The sequence below is a fragment of the Martes martes genome, assembly GCF_963455335.1.
Source record: "Martes martes genome assembly, chromosome: 5".
NCBI lineage: Eukaryota > Metazoa > Chordata > Mammalia > Carnivora > Mustelidae > Martes > Martes martes.
The window spans coordinates 49133859-49156203 of record NC_137892.1 but is presented as its reverse complement, the minus strand read 5'-3'; the positions used below and the strand labels follow the sequence as shown (position 1 = coordinate 49156203).

At 39.3% G+C, this 22345-nt stretch overlaps 1 protein-coding gene across 1 annotated transcript in view; it reads right to left on the bottom strand.

Annotated features, from left to right (window-relative positions):
- KIAA0825 overlaps positions 1-22345 on the bottom strand; it is a gene marked incomplete at its 3' end in the record, with an annotated part of 203430 nt that overhangs the window by 29118 nt on the left and 151967 nt on the right. The window contains exon 13 of the mRNA XM_080804280.1: positions 12516-12655. Within this exon, the coding sequence (XP_080660406.1) occupies positions 12516-12655 (140 nt within the window). The remainder of the gene's footprint in view (positions 1-12515; positions 12656-22345) is intronic.

Genomic DNA, 22345 nt, shown 5'->3' with positions numbered 1-22345 from the left:
ATATAAGATTTGAAAACAGATTGCCTTTTCAGTAACACTGAAGGGCCCTTTTCACAGCAGACATGATGGAGAACCGAACTCATTAGGGCTTCAAGGGAAGGGTGGTATCAGGCGAGCAGCTCCACCCCAAACCCACCAGGAGACTATGTTTATTGCTACCAGAGATTAACACACACATGGTATACTAGCACTTTGCTTTCCAAGACGGCTTCATTTTTACTTTCTACAAAAATGCTGTTAATGACAAGCTCCTGCTGAGTCACTAAAACGGATTTGGCAGCAATGTTGTTGAAGAGAGTGCCATGAGCTGAGGGATGCTGAATTAACCAGGCTCTAACGAGCATCCCTAACCAAAGGGAGAAGGCTCAAAGACTCACTTTAGACACAGGTATTAGAGAGAAAGTACAGGAAGAGAAAATGGAGCATATAAAACCAGGACTCCAAACCTAAAACACCAGGCCGGTAAATTAATACCCGAGATGCACTCCACAGGGGGTGGATTATCACATGAAAATTGCTTTAAAGAAGCAGTAAATTTGAATGTCACAGCCTCGTTCACTATGAAAATTAACAAAAACGAAAACTGAAACCTGACCTGAATATTAGCTTGAAGTCTGTTGTATAAAAGGTAACAATAGATATAAAGACCTGCCATTTATTTACAAGTTTTTGATTAAACACGGCTTGATTATTACTTTTCCCCCCTTCAAACTATTCTTCCTTTGGCAAAATTCAAAATCTTAAAGAAAATGTCTTGTGAAATGGGTCTTAAACTACAAAGACCAGAAAAAAATATATATTATTTTTCAGAGATCTTCTTTCCCAAGTTTTTCCTGGGACTTATCTTCCTGCTTTATGTTCTAAAATGTTCTATGCAATTTTAAGCTTGTCTGACTTATTCTGTGCTATTTTCCTCAGTACCCAAAGAAACTAAACATCAGATTTCTACCTCTTTTGATTATCCACAGTCCCAAATTCAGGGCTACGATTGCGGTGAGATGGGAGAAACGTCTTCATTGAATATCCACCGTGGCATTGGCTCTAGGCTCAGTGTTTTGCATACATTCACCCATTTATTTAAATCCTCGCAAAAACTCTACTAATTGGATATTATCTCCATTTTTTTTAAACAGGTGAAGAAACTAAATCTTAAAGAGGCTGACACGTAATGAATAAAATAGGAAAGTACTAAGTCATCAAAAGAATAGCTACATTCACTAGAGATTTAAAATTAGACAATGGACTCCAACTCCTTGAAAACTGATAATCTTTACATGAGAAGCACAAGCAGTTCTGTGTGTTTTATTTATTTATCACTTATTTATTTATCAGATAGAGAGAGAGAGCGAGAGCACAAGCAGGAGGAGAGGCAGGCAGAGGGAGAAGCAGGCTCCCCGCTGTGCAAGGAGCCCAATGTGAGACTCGATCTCAGGACCCTGAGATCATGACCTAAGTCAGTCAGACGTTTAACCGACTGAGCCATCTGGGAGTCCCCCACATAATTTTTAAACACACAGAATTGGGACACCTAGATGGCTCAGTTGGTTAAACTTCTGCCTTCGACTCAGGTCATGATCCCAGGGTCCTGGGATGGAGTCCCACATTGGTCTCCTTGCTCATCGGGGAGCCTGCTTCTCCTTCTGCCTTCCACCCCCGCCGCCCCCCCTCCCCACTTGTGGCTCTATCTCTGACAAATAAATAAATTAAAAAAATTATTTTGCAATATCTACAAATTTGTAAGTGTAGATAGGCAAACCTCTGCAAAAGAGTTTTATCTTTATCTATCTGTATCTTCTAGAGTTCTTCTCTATGCTTTTCACAAGGTAAGACTTTCTCCAAAGTCCCTTTCATGGGATGTTAATGGTTAGCAGTGCGTATGTTCTGGAAGTGCTAGCTTCAATATCAAACACTTTGGTTTTCTGCAGGATTTCTCAGAGCCTTTAATTATTCATAAGCCCTGTGCCTCGCCAAGAAGGGATTTTAGTATATAGTGTTTTTTTTAAGCATTTTTTTACAATAAAACCCTTTTTAGTATTACATCTAGCAGGACTACTATTCCATAAAACTGAATCTAGAAATCCTGGCACTAATGTTTACAAATACACTCTTAAATTAACTTCAAGCCCTTTAGGTTTGCAAATTAAAGTGAGCAGTACCAATGGAAAAAGGAAGCAAGGTAGAAGTACAAAGGGTTACTCTGAGTAAGGAGATTGCCAATTTGAAAAGAAATCCTGTCACCAAAGTTGAATTTAATTTTAACTCAACTGAATCATTTTGGAGGAGAGAAGGATTCTTACCAGTTGGACACTGGCAAGGATAACAAAGCACAGACAAAACAGGTCTTCAAAAACTGATTCTTAACCCACAGATACATACCAAGTTCTAAATATCTGAATAAGAAACACAATGAAATTGTATGGCTGGCAGGCACCTTACAGAGAAGTCAGTAAATATTTGGTCAACAAATGAGTAAACATTTGTTGAGTGAATGAATAAAAAGTCCTCTAGTATCTGTGACAATTGTGACCTCCCTCTTTTTGAATACTTTCAGTGGTAGGATTTCCACTACCAACCAGACAGCCTGTCCCTCTGCTGGGCAGCTCAAGTTACCAAGCTGGCATTTTTAAGAAACATATAGAACACTGTTATCAGAAAGGACTACAGAAATCAACTCTATCTCTTTGGTTGATAAAGAAAAGAAGCACAGAGTTGTAAACAATTTCCTCAAGTACAATTAGGGATGAGAATTCAGGTTTTCTGACTGACAGAGTGACAGCCAAAATCCATCTCCTTTTAACTTATTCCCAAGTATTTATACTTGCTGACTTGGACAGCCTACTTTTCTTTCTTCTCACATGAATATTTAAAACATATGAGGCTAGCTCTCCTGCCTCCTCTAGGCTTTTCTTCTCCAAGTTATACATACCCGGTTTATTTAAGTAAGGTATGGCCTCGTTAACATCTTATCACTCTTCACTCTTTTTTTTTTTTTTAAATCATTCTTCACTCTTAAATGGGCAATCGCCCTTTAAGCAAGTTGCACCAAGAAAACACCATGATACTTTGGGCAGGATCTGATGACCTCTAAGCATAGGTGGACTAATTGGACCAATTCTGTAGGTGGCAGCCCTAGGTAGTAAGGGATAAGTTTTGAGCTCCCTGATACACAAGGTCCCTAGATGTCCATATATTGTCAAACCCAGTTAAAGCTATTTCGAAGGGCAATTCCTTCTGTAGGCGATACCAAGCCTATCTACCCAGTGAAAATGTCTACCCAGACCTTGGGAGAGAAGTTAAAAGTGCCATGCTAATGCTATATGCAGGTCTCCTCTCCAAATGACTACAGTGCAGAGAGGTGATGAAGCCACCGTGGGAGCTTGGGTGCCACACAATATTCTAGAACAAGGGTTGGCAAGCTCAGGGAACAAATCTAGACTGGTGCCTGTTTTTGCACAGCTTACAAGCTAAGAATGGTTTTCACATTTTTAAATGGTTGAAAAAAATCAGAATAGGATATCCTTTGTGACACACAAAATTATGTGCAATTCAAATTTCAGTGTGCGTAAATAAACCTTCTTTGGAATACAGCTGATGGGAATCAGACATGCTACCTCAAATAAGGTACTCAACATACTATTTGAGGTTGAGGGAGTGTGAGAAAACAGCAGAAGCAGAAAGGTCACTCTGACCTTCCCCCTGCTCTTTGCTCCTGAAACAGCTCATAAAATCTACATGTGACAGGTGCCCTCTCTATACCGGGAGGATAGGAGCATCCTTATCTCCCAAGTCCAAGGACACTAAGAAGGATCCTAACAAGTAGGCCTTGCTAAGCTTCCCCCAACTTACTACATTTACTTTATACTCTTTGACCTATCATGTTTCTCCATGACTGTCTCCTCTTCCTTAAACAAACCTGACATAAAAATACTCCAGTTAAATTGTTTCTTTGGGTCTTCATGTCCTTATGAAGGCTCCTGTGTCATGTAAAATTTGAACTAAATAAATTTCTACACTTTTTCTCCTGTTAATGTGTGTTTGTCAGTTAAATTTTTAAACACAATCAGGAACCCTAAGACAGCTGACGAAAACTAGTTCCTCCCCTACAAAGCCAAGCTCCTTCACTTACGGTGGCCTGTAACCTTTTGTATGCCCCAGTGGTAGAGTTTGGTAGTTGTGACAGAGATGTCACAGTCTACAAAGCCTAAAATATTTACTATCTGGCCCTTGGTAAAAACGTTTGCTGGCTCCTATTCCAGAATATTGGAAGAAAGTGTACATATATTCCGAATATCTAATACTGAAAAACATCCTCTAACTACTCCCAAAAAACCTATAAGTAGAGTCAGTGTCCACTCCTCAGGGCAGCCTCTGCCTATCACCCAATCTGTCAATCTTTCCTCAGTCACTCTGTTTTAGAAAAGCACTCCATGGTACTTATTAGCAGCGAACTTAACCTAATTTCTTTACTTTATAAGGTCTGCCCTCTCCAATTTTCCCCCAGCAATTAATTCCCCCAAATACAAACGCGATGTGGCATGTAACACTTACCATTGTATTCTCCAGATAACAGTGCCTTGTACCTAGTTAAGGCCCATTAAATATTAGTCAAATGGAAAACATACTTATAAAACCAAGTAACCAAACATTTTCAGAAATTAATTCAGAAGAACATTGCTTCTTATTTCTAAGAATGAATACCTTCACAAAGTCTGAGTTTTTTATTTTAGAATTCATTTAAAAACAATAGATATACTGTCACAAAATAATGGCCCTTCTTTCTTCTAACAAGGACCTCTTAAACATCAAGTGGGCAATTTATTCAATTTCTCTGTATCAACGTTTCATCATTTATAAAATGGTCCTAATAATCCAAGGGTCATAAAGGAAATAATACTTTAAATCGCTTTGAGTTGTTGGGGAAAAAGATGCTACATAAATTCATGATAATAGTATCACTTGTAATATAATGCCCAATCATTTTGCACGCTAACACTAGAAGCACATTAACTACTAAAGAAGACACATGTTCCTGTAGTTATATTAGACATTTTCTAGGTGCCATCAAGAGATAGAATATAAAATATTTCAGCCACTGTCAAGCCAGATTAAATTTGATTCTACATAGGAGAAGCATTACAGCAAAATTCATGCTACCAGTCTCCCAAGCTGCATGTGAAGGTTCTCAAAGAGTGTTGTAATATTTAGAACCTGGGAATATTTATTTGGCCCAGTTCTCATCTTCATAACCTAGCATCTTGACAGCTGCTCGGGCAATACCTTCTCAGACACACAGGTGTCAAAGGAGAAGCCCCACTTCCTAGAAGGTATTTAAATGTACGCTTAGACAGAGGGCAGAGTTACTGACAAGCGGAGGGAGAGACCATTGAATTGGGCCACAGGAGTGATGGGAGAAGAAAAATACATCAGGCATATTCTTCCAGGCATCCAGTATAAGAGAAGGAAAGAACTGAATACAAATTAAGTACTTACTAAGTGCCAAACAATGGTACTTTATAAATATTTACTGTCCTAAGCCTCAAAATGAACGTATAATGTCCATATTAGCATTCCATTTAAAAATGAATGAAACAGAACTGTTTCATGGAAATTTAACTGGCTTCCATTCGTTCATTCAATTGATGCTTTTGAAGCATGTTCTACATGCTTAGTATCAGTCTGAAGTGTGGGGGACTAGACCAAGCCCCGGTATACAGTGGTGACCCATCCCTGCCCTTCTGGAACTTGTAGCAGCTGAGACAGACATTAAATACCCAATTATGTCCATTAACCATTCACTTAAAAACTATGTAAATCACTACAAAAGGAATTACAGTGGGACCTTACAGAACGACCAAAGGTGACTTCCTAGGAAGTAATATTTGAGCTGAAAGATGATTCACAGCTGCCAGGAAAACAGAGAGGAAAGAGATTCAAGGCACAGAACCCCACAACATTTCAAAGGTTCTGCAGCAGAAAAGAACTTGGCATATGGGTCAAGTGAAAGGTTCTTGGTATTAACAGTAGCTGCCTCTTTCCTGAAGACACTTCTGCAGGGACTTTGCTGTTATAAATATACAGATCTAGGATGTACAGCCTAGACCAGAATGTGCATGCTAAGCTGGAGGAAGCAGGACACAATACGTTGGACATATGAGCCACAGCCAGAGCACAACGGGCATTGCTCATGTCTCAGGGTCCCTACCTGGTAAGTAGGGGGAAGCCACTAAAGGGATTTAGCAGGGGAGTGACAGTATCAGATCTGTATTTGGTAAGATCAAGCTTTCTGATTGCTGTGAACTTCTTGATAAAATGGTTTATAAATATTCTTAAGTAAATTCTGTCTCTTCAAAAGTCAGGAATACAACGGTAAGACAGGCCACCTAGTCAAATTTGTTTGCCCTCTGTAGCAACAGATACCTTTTTGGATAGCCTTGTCCATACAACGTGGTCCAGGGATCAGTAGCAGCAGGGGCAGCATCACATGGGAGCTTGTGAGAAATGCAGAGTCTCAGGCCCCATCCTAAAACCTACTGAATCAGAATCTGCAGTTTTTGTTTTTGTTCTGTTTTTTGTTTGTTTGTTTGTTTTATTTTTAAGATTTTATTTATTTATCTGACGGAGACAGAGTGCATGCAGGGGGAGCTGCAGGCAGAGGGAGAGGGAGAAGCAGGCTTGCCACTGAGCAGGGAGCCCAATTGCGGGTTCCATTCCAGGACCCCAGGATCATGACCTGAGCCTAAGGCAGGCGCTTAACCAAATGAGCCACCCCAGCATCCTAGAATCTGCAGTGTTAACAAGCTCCCAAGATGATGTGTTTGCAGGTTAAAGGCAAGAAGCTTTGCTTTACATAATACTCTACCAGCAGCACACCCTCAAGGAGACTCAGCAGACCCTAGGTGGTAACTGATTCTGGGACTGTAAGAGTTCTTTGGAGCCCATCCATATTCTCAGCTAGTCAGTCCATCGGCATTCTAGGACAGGATCCGTGGTTTGAAAAGACTGGGACAAAAACAAACAAATAAGGTTCTACTGTTCCTAATATGAATAGAGTACAAAACCAGTGAAGAAAAGATGGAACAAATCAGAGTACAGATGTCATCACTAGCAAAAGCAGCTTAGGACATCCACGTTAGATTCACTAAGGGTATCAAGAGGCAGCATATTTTTACTTTTGGTCATCTTCTTCAAGACAGTTAGAAAACATCACTTTGGTTATACTTTTCAAGCAAAACAAAACACACGCACACACAGTATACACCAAAACACCGAATTTCTGCCATAACAACCCTCTCATTATCCAAAAGATCAGGAAAATATTAACTGTAAAATAACGGAATTTGAATGGATTCATTCATTTTAAGCCAACCATCCCTTTTTAGTGGTAGCAGCTCTTTTTCTAGAGTTTTATGTAGGTCTGCTTCTCGAATACCTTCAAGCACTTTGTTACAAGGTTGAAAGTATGAACAGTACTATCAGAATTATGCACTATACAGGTTCCTGACAGCTCCCAGGAATTGTGCAACTCCACAATTTGGGAAACTTCCTCCGGTTCTGCCTAGATGCCGTGTGGCGTGGTGGGGAAAGCACAGCCTCCGGAAGCCAGCTGTCTGGATCAAAGCCTGCTTTGCCAGTCTCATGTCACTTGGTCAAGTGACTTAATTTCTCTGCGTCTCAGTTTCTTCACCTCTAAAATGGAGATGAAAATTGTTCCTACTACACGAAGTTGTTATGAGGATTCAGTGAATAAACACATTTAAAGCACTTAGAAAAGATGTCTGGAACATATTAAATATTATGTATTTGCTTGCTTGTTGTTATATTACAAGTGAAAATTGCCAAAAGCCAAGAAGTTTCACTGGGAATCATTCTTGGGGCAATGGGCAAAGGAAAGAATGTTAGTCACACTTCATTCAAGTGTCACTAACAGGAAAAGGCCACCTGTTAACAAATGGGGAATTGCCAAATATTTGTTCCTTTGATGCTGCAAGTAAGAAACTGGTTTGGCCATGGGGTCTTAGTGAAGTAATTACTGAAACCATCACCCTAGTTTTTAAAGTCAATAATCCAAAATAGTATCTTAAAACTTCAAAATCTTCTGTAAACCTCTGTAATTGACCTCTGTAATTTCCCTCAAATTTAAGATGGCCTTTCTTAAAAACAAAACCAACAAACATTACCTTCTAATGCCAACTGAACTGTACCCAAAGAATGTCAGAAACCAACCCCCATGTGAAATCAGTTTATTTTCATCAAGTTTTAGCAGTGTAATCACTCCTTCAAAATGCTACACTTTTTTTTAAAGGCTTTTTTATTTATTCATTTGAGAGAGAGACAGAGAGAGCACACAAGCAGGGGGAAAGGCAGAGAGAAAGGGAGAAGCAGGCTCCCCACTGAGCCAGCCAGGAGCCCAATGTGGGGCTCAATCCCAGGACCTGAGCTAAAGGCAGATGCCAAACCATCTGAGGCACCCAGGTGCCCCAAAATGCTACATATTTTGATACAGGAGGAATTATTATCCATGGCAAAAACATGATTTCACTTCCTAGAAGTTTGGAGCCTATGAAGCATATATTATAAATTAAAATTTAACCATTCCTTTATTAAATTTTGCTATTTTCCCCTCTCAGTGAGGTTGCATCTCATACAACAAGACAATCATTTCCATTTGGGTCTGCGAATTTGAAAAAAAAAATAGAAATTCTGATAAATCACTTTCACAGAGCAAAACCAAAAGTTACAGACATAAGAGTGATTAACTGCATGTGTTTTAATCTTTATAATATATGGTTGTCTATCTAAAACATTTTATACCTCACAGAATTTAATAATTGCTCATTAGACAAGGAGAACTTTTTTTTTAAATGTATAATGGAAATATGTACTAAAAATCTATTTTTTTTTCCTGAGCCAATTTAACAGTTCAGTTTTATCAATGAGACCAGAAAGGCCCTGTTTATAAAGGAAAATTCTCCAATAAAAAGTTGATAAAACATCTAATTCAACATATCTTATTTCATAATTTTGCTTTTCTAAATTAACAAATGGTTCTGAAATACTCTGAGACTTCTAATCAAATGAAATGAAAAGTTACACAAAAAATAGTACAATTTATTTTTTATTATGTTCAGTTAGCCAGCATATAGTACATCATAAGATGGATTTATTTTTATATACGTAACAATTTCCATCTTAGTCTAGTTAATAAGATTCCCTAAGTATATTGTTTCTAACTTAAAGTGACAAGACTTCCACTGGAGCTTAGTAAGTCAATCAATTGATTAGTAAATTCTGTCACTTCATTCTTTTTTTTTTTTTAAAGATTTATTTATTTATTTATTTACTTGACAGAGATCACAAGTAAGCAGAGAGGCAGGCAGAGAGAAAGAGGAAGGGAAGCAGACTCCCTGCTGAGCAGAGAGCCGGATGCGGGGCTCGATCCCAGGACCCAGGGATCATGACCTGAGCTGAAGGCAGAGGCTTAACCCACTGAGCCACCCAGGCGCCCCCTGTCACTTCATTCTTATGGTATTTGCAGTCGCTAACAAAATTCCTTACAAGACGATACCAGAACAGCTATGTAACCTTGATCAAACACCTAACAGCCTTTGAAAAAATGATAGATATTTGAGCAGGTGGGACAAATACCCTTCCACACTCCATAAGAACCACAACTGAAGGTAACATAATATAAGTAAACTTGGATTACTAAAAGTTTCTCAAAAACCACATTATGTTATATGTGTCAGAAGGTGGATGTAATATTTTTGGTAAGTGAAGGTGGCATACATTTGTAAGAAAACATGGTTAGATATTCACAACTGCGATTGCTATGTGTGGTTGCCAAATCAGCGTAGTTGAAAGGTTTGGTCGCAATTGATTTTCCAGGCTGCTCTACAAAACTCTATCAAGAGGAGACCATTTCCCTGCTGGGACCATGGCCGTGAGTTTTACCGATGACATTAGGTGACTCTGCAGCCATGTCAGATACTATCCACGTCAGCCACCTTGCCTGAAAGCCCAGAATACGAAGTTTAAGGAAAGCTTTGTATTTTCTATTCTAACTGAGCATTGCTTGTCCAATGCTGTTAAATACACGTGCATTGGGATGTCATGGTTAATTCAACCTTGAGAGTGGGCAGATAACAGTTCTTCCAGACACCTCTAGTCCACTCCACAATTTAATTTGTCTGAATATTTGTATAGGAAGGGCAGGGGACAGAAAGTTCTGGCTGGGTTCAGAATCCACGCTTACCCACCATTTATCAGCTTTGTGAGTCTCTAGGCAAGTAACATTACCTTAAACTCTAATGTCATTATTTTTAACATGAGGAAAACAAAACTAAATACTTTATTAGGTTATAAGAATCAAATGTTGGGGCGCTTCATGGCTTAGTTAGTTGAACATCTGACTCTTGATTTTGGCTCAGGTCGTGAACTCAGGGCTGTGAGATTAAGCCCTGGGAGGGACTCTGCACTGGGCATGGAGCCTGTGTGAGAGTCTCTCTCTCCCTTGGCCTCTCCTCACCCTGCTCATGCTCAGAGGTGCACACATGTGTGTTCTCTCTCTCTCAGAATAAATAAGTTTTTTTAAAAAGAGAAAAAAAGAATCAAATTTGAAGTGCTTAGTGCAATGCCTGATGCCTAATAAGCAAACAATAAAAGTTGGCTACTCAAGGAAGCAATTTCCCTTATGCCAGTTTTCTCTTAAGGAGAGTGGCCTTAGAGTCTGAAGTTAAAGAAATTGCTTTCAGGTCAACTTTGCGAGATTTGAGGCCCAAACGCTACTGTGTGGGGGCTAAGGGAATAAAGTCAGATTGAGGATTTGGGAGAGGAGTCAGCTCTGGACTTCTCCTTGGAACACAGTGAGACGAGAAGCTTTAGTGATCTTGGGCACCACAAGATTGGATGAATTTGAGAGCACCTAGGAATAAGCAATATTCTCACTAGGGGTTCAGAAGTAAAGCACCTCCCCTAAGTGGCTTCTGGGTAGCAAGCATCAAGGTCAATGGGAGAGAATATGAGGAACTGGCTGTGAGCAGATCTGAGAAACCAAAAATTTCCAGAAATGACAGGAGCCATCTGGACAGGGGAATGCTATGAGCCTCATTTGTATAATGACAGGCTGATAGGGCCTGGTGACATTTGCCTCATTTATATGCATATATAATAACACTATAAGGCAGCATATCATAAGGGCAAATAAGCAGCCAAGGTAATGAAGAAGTTCGGGAGAGGAAGAGATCAGTGTGAACCAGAGCATTCAAAGATCTGGAACATCGACTGGTCCTTGGATACGGGTAGAGACTGGATTGTCTACAGAGGGTCTTTCAAGTAGGAAAAATGGTTGAGACAAGGGTGGAGCATGTGCACAGGACATTGGAGACAATGGCTGAAATGAATATGCTTATGTGTATGTGTGTCTATGTGCACACATGCAAGTGAATAGCGGGGGTGGGGGAGGAAGGTAAGAAAACTAGTTGAGGGTCACATTTGAATGGCAGAAGGATGGAAATTTGGTCCTGCAGGGTACAGAGAGCTAGAAAAAAAAAAGATTGTGAGGTGGGAAACCGATAGTGAAGCTATGATTGATAAAGTTAATCTGGCCTCCCATGTGGTATAGAATAGGAGAAATGTGTAGGGATGTGTGAAAATGGTTAGAAAACTCTTCATAGATATATCAGGAGAGCACTGGAATATAATTAGATTGGCATAACTTTTACTTACCGTTCTCTAAAATAGCACTTACTGGGAAAAAAAGAAAGTCTAATTAAGAGAAACATGGTCTTCTATTACTCTTCAGTTACCATTCATACTTTTTTTTTTTAAAAAAGATTTTATTTATTTATTTGTTAGAGAGAGAGAGCGCGAGCACAGGCAGACAGAGTGGTAGGCAGAGGCAGAGGGAGAAGCAGGCTCCCCGCCGAGCAAGGAGCCCGATGTGGGACTCAATCCCAGAACGCTGGGATCATGACCTGAGCCTAACCAACTTAACCAACTGAGCCACCCAGGCGTCCCTCCATTCATACTTTTCCCATGATTACTTCTCCATGTCCCAATGGACATGGCTGTAAGCCACAGTTTGCTTGTTTATAAATTAAGTAAGCCCTCTCCATGATCTACTGAAATTTCTAGCATAGTTCTAATGATCTGTCTCTGAATCTCTCTCTTGTAGATCTGGTTGAGACTTCTGTTTTGGACATACAACTATGTTTGCATAATTTTCTTTAGTATTTCAAACCCCAGGTATTAATAGATTCCTAGGTAATGATAGTTTTGATAGACTAGCACCACATAAAACATATTACGTTCCCTCATTCGGAGGTCTTGAAAAAGAATCCTTTCAGTAGATGTACAAACCGATCTAGTATTTTCTTTGCTGCTAACCCCACTGACAGTGGATCTAATGAAGTTGGCTTACATCCCTTTGCCAATGTCCAAGTAGGACAAAAAAATTTCATTCAACTTGAGCAATGACTGAGTTTTCTGAGGACATTTTTGTAACTACAAATACTCACTTGAGCTCTTCAGCAGGATTCTCAGTAAAAGACCATCGTCATGCAGTAGGGTTTCTAGAAGCAGGTTCCAATTACAACCTGGCTGGGATAAGAGCAGTTTCAATCGACCCTCGGCTGTTAGTCCTCCAGATGATGGAGTCCTTTCAAAATGCAAGATAAAGATAGCATAATGAAGTTAATTTATCTGTGAAATTAATAGCCTTAAAGTACAGATGTAATGCTAACTCCTTTAAATGTCAATTCCTCCCAGATTACTCTGAAAATGCTTTCATGCTTGCTTACTTTAGGGTTGCTCTGGGAAGGAATTACATTTAATCTCAACTAGCTAAAAGCAAATTAACGTTTGGTAGCCTGCCAAATTTAAAACTGATACAAAATAACCATGCCTATATTTCACAAGACTGTGTCTGGTTTTGTTTCATGGAGCAAATTAAAATTATTTATGCATTTATTTTAAATACATTTATTTGTTCATTTACCAAATACACGAGTACCTACTATGTACTATTAACTCCTTTCATTATTCATGGAAAGAAATTTACGGTGGGTTTCAGACTACTTTGTAATTTGCCATGTATTGTGATTGCTGATAAAACTAAAAGAATTCAAAGCTTCTGTCAAGGGTCAACCATAATCTAATTATTTAATACATAAAGCCTTAAATCAACATGCAATTATCAGAACCACTTTAACAGTCACACTGCTACCTACTTGGGTAATCATTTCATCAAAGAGAAATAATTCCAAGGCAAATAAGCTTCTACTTGGGAAATGATCATCAGCGTTGAGTAGAAAATCAAATCAGATCTCCACATTACTACATTAATTTACCAATGAATTGGCAAGAGATAAGAAAGTAAAAGTAGAAACTGAAAACTGATAACATTATTTGCTTTTTCCTTTTAAGATCTCAAAGTTTAGATTGGCTAAAGATCACAACATCCAAAATGAGCTTACAACCACCACAACAGAAATGGCAGGAAATGATGGAACTCAATCTGGTTGTGACCATAAGGGTTGTGGGAATAAGGTGGTGTTGGGAAGGAATGATGTGACTCAAATGGAAAGGTGTGAATGAGAACACCATATGCTTAGGAGAGGAATGAAGCAGAACAAAGGGTATCACTGAGAGAGGGGATTTGCAACATAATTTCCAGATAACATTTATTGAGTGATGAACCATCCAATTATTAGCATAGTCTAGCCAGTGGTTTTCAAAATTTGCGCCCAGCAGCATCAGCATCACTTGAGAACTTGTTAAAAATGCAAATTCCCAGGCCTCATCCCAGAAATCTGTTTGTGTGTATCTGTGTGTGTTTCAGAAATCTGTGTGTTAATAAGCCCCTTTTAAAAGACTCTGATGCCCACTCAGGTGTGAGAACCACCGCGGTGGGCAGTACTTCCTAGAGCATAGGCAGTAGGGACAGATCTAGTTGGTATCATTTCTTTTCTCTTTGTGCCTCTGTGCTCAGACAGATTCACCTTGGCTGCCACCCACCCATTGAACTCCCTACAATCCTTTACTTATCTTAACCCTACCCATCCTTCAAATTGCAGCAAAAATATCACTTTCCCTGTGTAATCATCATTTAAAAATTTTTTTTTAAGATTTTATTTATTTATTTGTCAGAGAGAGAAAGAGAGAACACAAGCAGGCAGAGTGGCAGGCAGAGGCAGAGAAAGAAGCAGGCTCCCCGATGAGCAAGGAGCCCGATGTGGGACTCGATCCCAGGACCCTGGGATCATGACCTGAGCCGAGGGCAGCGGCTTAACCAACTGAGCCACCCAGGCATCCCCGTCACTAAAAATTTTTCAGCATAGGAGTTTCATTCTGAATTAAAGCACCTGTGGCATTATACACATTTTAGCACTTTATTATTCCATCAGTTAAAGCTTTATCTGTCTACTTTAGAGTCAAGCTTTGTCAGGACACTTGTTTTATATCCCAAAGCTCCTCCTGGCAAACAAAGCACATTTAAGGGCTCTGTAAATGTTAGCTGATTGACTCATATGATCACAGATGGGTAGGCAAACTCTTAAAAAAAAAAAAAAAGAGGATACTTTGTCAAAAGGCTGATTTAAGCAAAAGTGAGAGGATCTGAAGATACAAAGTGAAATTTCAAAGCACCTCCTCTTGGTTTGGCTTGGCTTGGCTTGGCATAGGTACATCTCACAACGTGATGATGCTCAAAATCTTTCAGCCTCACATGAACTTTGGACCAACTCAAACTTCCCAAGTGAGAATGTCTGATAACATAACTGAAAACAGAGAAACTCCTGGGAGATTGGTGGGTCAGTGTGAGGTAGGCCAGCTCCTTCCCTGGGTGGGTGGTGAAGAGAGAAGCAATGAGTTAAAACTTAACTCTCATGCCAGAGGAATCAAGTCCGTCACTTGAGGAGTTCTGAATAACTTTGGGTACTCCCAGACCAGTCGGCTCTTGCAGATGTTCCCAACATAGTGCCAAAGGAGGGCTCCACCCTTTGGACTGAAACACTGAGGCAAATCCTTACAACGGCTGTCCCTAATCCCAACCTAAACCCCAAGTGCTGACTTCTCGGAACTTGCTTGGGGTTCAACAGATGAAAAGCAGCTAGTTGATAGTAAACTATATATTAAAAGCAACTTAACTTTTAAACATTTCCTACCTATATATTTTGCTTGAGTCGTGGCTGATTTCAGGATGCATTTAATAAACTGAAAGATCCAGTTTGGTGGAGTGTAGGAAAGAAGGGAGGGGTTATTGAGAGACAATATGAAGAAGGAGATAGGAGCCAGATCGTGGAGGGCCTCATTAGTCAAAATGGGGATTTGGGATCAGTCGAAGAGTTTAAGGGAGATGGGTTTCCTGATCTGGCTACAGTGTGGAGAGTGGATTGGAGGGGTGAGTGTATTTGCTCTGCCCTTTAGACATGTAATAAAACAAAATAATCTGAAGGTCATTTCATACCACCACATCTGAATACCTGGTTATAAATAAAACCTCTCATTTTCCAGATGGGAAGCTGTTTGTTGAAAGGTACCTCCATTCTTGGATTTTTCAACTTATCACAGATTTTGAAATGTACAGTAGAATGACTCACTATGAGGAAAAATAAAATATTACAAACATTCCTCAATCACTAAGCTCCGAGTAATAAATGCATTGAGGAGTCTGTGTTAGGCATATGGAGAAGCATATGTTCCCTCATCCTTTGAGCTGGTGGAGCTGTGAAAGTGAGATTAGCCTCACAAAAAAATGACAGAAAGGGAAATTTTATACATATATATATATATTTTATATATATGTTTCAAATATGTACATGTTGAATTCCACTATAATACAAAAAAGAGAACAAAAATTTATAAATCCACTGGAACTCATAAAGCTTGTATTGGGAGACAGAATGAATTTATGCCTGGGTTTTATTAGGCTTATACTCTAATAAGTGCTACATTTCTGGGGCATGAATTAGCCTAAAGAATTTTTCAAGTCCTGGGAGTAAGGAGTGATATAATAATAGAGTTCAATCATTACTGGTTATGAAACTAACAAATTATTTTTATAGACTCATCATGCAAAATTTGAGCTGTATTTGGGTGTGTTTATTTTATGGAAACTTATCAGGTAGTTCACTTGCAATTACTGCAATTTTTTAGTATGAAATCATACTGCAGTAGAAAGTTAAAAAAAGAAAAATCTTAGCTCTATCAGTATACACCAGCCTGACTTCCAATCATAGTTGTGCATGAGGTGTAGGGCAAGAGAAGTCTCTGTAATATGTTCAGGCTGCATGACCATGGGATTTACTGATCCCACCATATTTGTTTCATGCAGATGCTGTCAGACTAGAAAAACACTGGAATGGGCTCTAAAATGCACAGCTTGAGGATAATACCCAATAATGTTTAGGAACTGTTCTTCAGAATCTAATATTTACTTTGAACCAATAGCCATTATATAGTACTATGTCCCTAACAGATAAACTACATGAGTCTCGGTGTGAAGAGTGAAAGTACCAAGGGGCCCCTCTCATCAGCGCTCCTGATGATCCTTTGGGGGAATGTGTGTTTTCTATTCCCTAACTCCCCATAGGTCATGTAGGAGTAGAGGTCCTGGTTTCCACTGTGGGGTGAGTTGGAGTATGTATACTTCTATCAGGGTACCATCAAGAATTCCACTAAACTTGTAATATTACACCTGCCATCTGGTCATTTGTGGATTATGATGCCAGCAATCTAGCAGGGAAAGAAAGAGTTACTCTACTGGCAAGAGTAATGAACCCTAATTAACACTGAGGAATTGGGAGTTGCTACTCCATAAAGGGAGCAGGGAAGTGTACGTCTGTGACTCAAGGGATTCACCAGGGCATCTCTTGACGCCCTCATGTAATAACCACAAACAGCCTACAGAAGTAACAACATTCTGATAAAGGAATGGTAGTCAGGGGTTCAACCCTTCATGGACGAACATCTCAGTGACTCTATTGAGCAAGTAAGGTAAATCATCCGATGCGATGGTCAAGGGTAAGGGGAAGATGGAATAAGTGGTAGAGGGATGTGATGATGATCATCCCTTGCAGACTCAGGAATAATTGTATTAGAGGATACTCTAGCTTGTCCCATGAACTCCATGGCAATAATACTTTTTTTTAAAGAGATGTTTTGACCAGCCATCACTCTGAAGAATGTTAAGACTCAGAGAACTTAACATGGATAATGAGTGGATTTCAGTAGTGTAAGGTGTACACCAAAGCAGATGTTGTCAATGTCACCATGTTCTCTTGCCCTTACCAACCACCCAGTTGATGTGGCCTGAATTTCTCTGCCTTCTGGCAAGACAAGTCGGAAGTGCCAGTGAATTCACAGTCCCAGAGCAGCCTTCAAATTCAACTGATGGAAGTTGCCACGTAAATACCTCCGCATCCTTGCTCCCTTGGTAGGATAACTCTCATGTATATGCCTTCCACACAGGCCCCAAGAATTTCCCCAGAAGGTTTAAGTTCTGGTTATTCCCTCAGTAGTTGGCTTGATAAAATGAACCTTTATTTGCTGTCTTTCTTCCTTGTCTCACTTATCCACTCTCCTTCCAGTGTTCCCTCTACTTAGAAAAAAAACTACTTTCACTTAAATCTTTGTCTCAGGGTCTGCTTCTTGGGGAGATCTAAAATAAGACACGCATAGAGACACTTTGTATTCATCTCAGTCTTTGTTTCAGGAATACTGAGAAACTAGTCAATGGTCATTTAGCTAATAAATATGGTTACTGGACTTTGAATCCAAGTCTTTCTGACTTTAAAACCTAAGCTTATTCCTCTACTCCATGTCGCTTACCATTCAACCTGGTTGATATTTGGTAGGTAAGTTGTATTTTCCAGCACTGAGTATGTTTGACTGTGTTCAACCTCCTGATTGAGTATACCATCTTTATGACCCAAAATCAAGTTTGTGGTCTCAAGGCTGATTCTCAAATTGGAGCCATGTTATTCAAGGGATCTAGGGACTGATTTCAACCAGATGGTTCCTGTCATGGATTATGGGGCCAAATTTATAACAAAGACCGTAAGTTACATGATTCAGAGAACAAAGGAAAGGGCATGACTAAAGAGAAACTGAGAGTAAAAGACTTAAAGTGAGAAAAAAAAAACCAGAGGAGAAGCCCTGTGTTGCTGCACTGATCCAAAACTGATCCTTCACAATCTTCCTAGGAAAGTAAGTAAATACAAATAGTTAAAGCAATTTTGTCATCTTTCTCTAGGAAAATAACTTAAATACTTTTGAGGAGGAAAAAGCAACACCAAATATTTTTCTGCATCACATTAACCAAGAGTGTACAGATTATATGTAGTTATAGCACTGAAAATGTTTGTACATATTTTATCTCGATAATGGGTGTAGGCAACTCTCTATGATCTTTATAATTACAGGTGATTCAATAAACAGAAATCAGACAAGGTTCACCTGTACACTTGCATAGAGGATTTGCCTTGATTTTTAATAACTCTGTGGTCTACCAGATTATAGTAGATTGATAATTTTTTTTTTAAGATTTTATTTATTTATTTGACAGAGAGAGACACAGCGAGACAGGGAACACAAGCAGGGGGAGTGGAAGAGGGAGAAGCAGGCTTCCCGCCACGCAGAGAGCCTGATGCGGGGCTCAATCCCAGGACCCTGGGATCACGACCCAAGCCGAAGGAGGAGGCCCCAACCCACTGAGCCACCCAGGCGCCCCAAGATTGATACTCTTAAAGGGTGCCTTTTTTTTTAGAGTTGGTTGTATCTATACTTTCTGGTGTACAACTTAGCAGGTAGATGCTCAAACTATGAGCAGTGGTGTTATTTCCTAATTTAAGCAAAATTAAACTTTTACATGGGATGACCCCATTTCCCCCAAATCACCCAAAGATATTGGTACCCAAACTCATGGCCCTAACTCTACACTTTAATGTTACACAGGTTAGCATATCCTATTCCTAAAAACGTATAAAGTCAAATTTTAATTTTTAAAATATTACATATCCACCATCCCTTTCAGACTCCCCCTGAAGTGCTAATCTAGCACCTGAGTCACTGAGATACTGGACTCAGTGATCACTGAGTCATCCCTTTTGAGGAACAGAAGTTAGCTCTCTGGAGCCTTTAACTATTGTTGCTCCCTGTCTACCAGATAATAAATACCTGTTACAGAGAGTTCAAGAAAGGTCTCCCCTGGCATCATGTTTCAGATAAGTGAAACTCAGTGAGAAAGTGGTTCAATATTCTATCCATTTTATCACACTTATGGGGAGTCCATTGAATATGTCAGGGTAACTGATAAAATCTGCCACTTTCTGAAACATATAGCTCTTTACTAACACAGCAGTACTGAATGACTGTTGAGTGAGTACTTATGTGATAAGGCACTTTAGCTCATTTAATTAATCCTCATGACTCTAGTAGCTAAGGAAGGAAGCTAAGGAAGGAAGATGTTTCAAGAAGGAAGAAGTAAAGAATGGTATTGCAAGTTGTGTGCAAGTACATCTGTAAGATTGTATTGTATATATACATGTTTTAACTTTTTCACCAAAATATAAACCATTTCATATACAGGGAAACTAAAGTTCATGTAGGTTAACAAACTTTCCGAGTTCGCAAAACTACACAAGCCTACAAATCATGTCTATCTAATGTGGAAACCCATAGTTTTCTGTTACCTCATTGCTGCCTCCAGTACTATATTCTTTTTTATATATATAATACCTTTAAACCATAATACAAAAGGGAAAATATGAATAAATACCTAGTTATATCAAGTATCTAGCTCATCTGACATTTTAAAATTTTTTAATAACTGATCCACAGACATGTGACTTTCTAAAATTCTCTTTTTAAGATTTGAATTATTTATTTTAGAGGGAGAGAAAGAGCAGAGGGAGGGGCAGAGGAGCAGGAAGAGGGAGGGATCCTTAAGCAGACTCCATGCCGAGCATGCAGTCAGACACTGGGGCTCAATCTCACCACCCTGAGAGCATGACTTGAGCTGAAACCAAGAGTCAGATGTTTAACCAGCTGAGCCATCCAGGTGTCCCTCTAAAAATCTTTTCAATAATCCAGCTGCTTGTCCATCCCCACTCTGGAACAACCACTTAAGAGCTTTGGTGTTAAAAGGCTCTCATTTCTTCTCCCCTGACTGTTGGCTCTGTGTTAAAGCTCGGCACCTCATCCGAGTACAAGATCTCTAAGCTCTTCTCCTCAGTCCTGTGGAATAGCCTATCAGCAGCAGCTGAGAGACCAAAACTCTTTTTCATCTTCCTCCCCAGATGTTTTATCCTAAAGATACTAGAAGCCACCTCCTCAACAAGACCATGCTTCCTCTGCCTGAGCTTTACCATTCAGATCAAATGTTCGAAAAGAGCTAAACATACCATTTAATATGGCAATATCTGAAAAATAGTACAATAATTCATGTGTTCCTTCATCCACTCATTCATTCAACTACTAATTTTTGGCTAACTTGTATGTCCTAGGCCATGAATACACAACAGTAAGTAAAAACAGTCACTGTTATTACAGAATTTAGTGGAAAATACATATATAGTTTACATGACCATATAAATAAAGATTAAATTACAACCATAAAAACTCACTGAAGGAAAAGCAAAAGATGCTATTAGAAGATGCAGTAAGAAGTGAACCCATTTTTTTTGGTTGATGAAAAGCTGCTCTACAGAAGTCACACTGGAGCTGGGATATGGAGAGAAGTTGGCATTAACCAGGTGAAAGAGAATGAAAACATTTTGGGGAAAGGGAAAAGCATGTGCAAAAACCCTATGGCAGAAAGGAGCATGGCACAGCAAGGAATGCTAAAAAGGCTAATGTGTATGTAGAGCAGACTGACAGGATAGTATGGTATCAGAAGAGGTTGCAGAGGTGGGTAAACCACATCTCTGTAGGTCTTACAGGATGCTGAACATTTTGTTTATATTAAGGGACAAAGGAGAATTCATGGAAGGTTTTTAAGCCATAAACGTGAAATGATAAAATTTAGCTTTTAAAATAGATTTGGCTTTGAGAAATCTCTGGCTGCATTTCAGAAAACATTGGGAATGGAGTCAACATACGTATGGGAAGAAAACTAAGAGGTCATTATAACGCTGAGGAGAAAGACAATTATTTGGACTAAGGCGAAGGTGGTACAATGGATAGCAAATTGTAGGGGTTAAAATTAATAAGACTTAGCAATGGATTGCATATGACAGGAGAGAAAGAGGGAGATATTCAGGTTGCCTCCTATGTCTCTGGCTTTTACAATTGCATGGAGGTACCATTAGCCAAATGAGGGAATAACAGAGGAGGATCAGTTTGGAGGGGAGTATCCTCAGTCCTTTTGGTTGTGTTGAGTTTGAGGTGTCTTTGTGATCTCCAGGTGTAAACCTCAGGAAGGCATTCATGTGTGGTTGGCACCCATGGATATATAGGTCTGCAGTCCCAGGAGAGGTAAAAATTAGAGATTCTAATTTGGGGAGTCATAGGAAGTACATAAAGCCATAGGCAAGTTTCACTTCCCCTGTAAAAATTCTGTGACAGACACTAAAGACATTCAAGATTTAATAGCCAGGTCTAAGGAGATGAATGGGCAAAGGAAACAGAGAAACAGCAACAGAAAAGGAAGAAGAAGATTGGGAGACTATGTCAGGAAGGAATCGGGAGTGTGTCTCAAGATGGGGGAAGTAGACAATGGTATTATATGCTGTTGTCAAGTACGTCACTAAGACTATATTGCTTACCAGTATGTAACTGTTTGAGGAAAGGGGCTTAGTCTCCAACTTCATTGCTTACCTCTTTCCTCACCATTAACACCTAGCACAGTGCCTTACTTAGAGAAAGTAATTTAAATGAGTTCATAGCGAAAATGAGTATACATCTCTTGGTGAACCGGATAAAAGGAAAGACCCACAGAGCATATATAATATAATGTAGCCAAAAGTAGCTTAATATATTTGGGGAGGGAAAATGTATATAAATCTAAACAGGATTACATTGAATAAAACTAAGTAGAAACAAAAGCAGAGTAGAAAGACATATCTACAGCTCAGAATGGACTGGTCACGAATCAAAATATCATGTTGTCATCATAAAAGAAAATGAGCAGTGTAAAATGAATGGGCTGTTTACTCACACTGATTATGCTACTTGGTTTCATTGTGCAGTTATGACCTACTTAGGGAAGGAAGATGGGAAAAATATTGGGAAATATTTAAAGAACCCCAAGAAGATCAAAGTTTGGAAAATAATAAAAGAGCATCATAATGTAACAGTATAATTGACTAAGATAGTATTCTTCATTGAACATTCATATGAAAGCACAGTA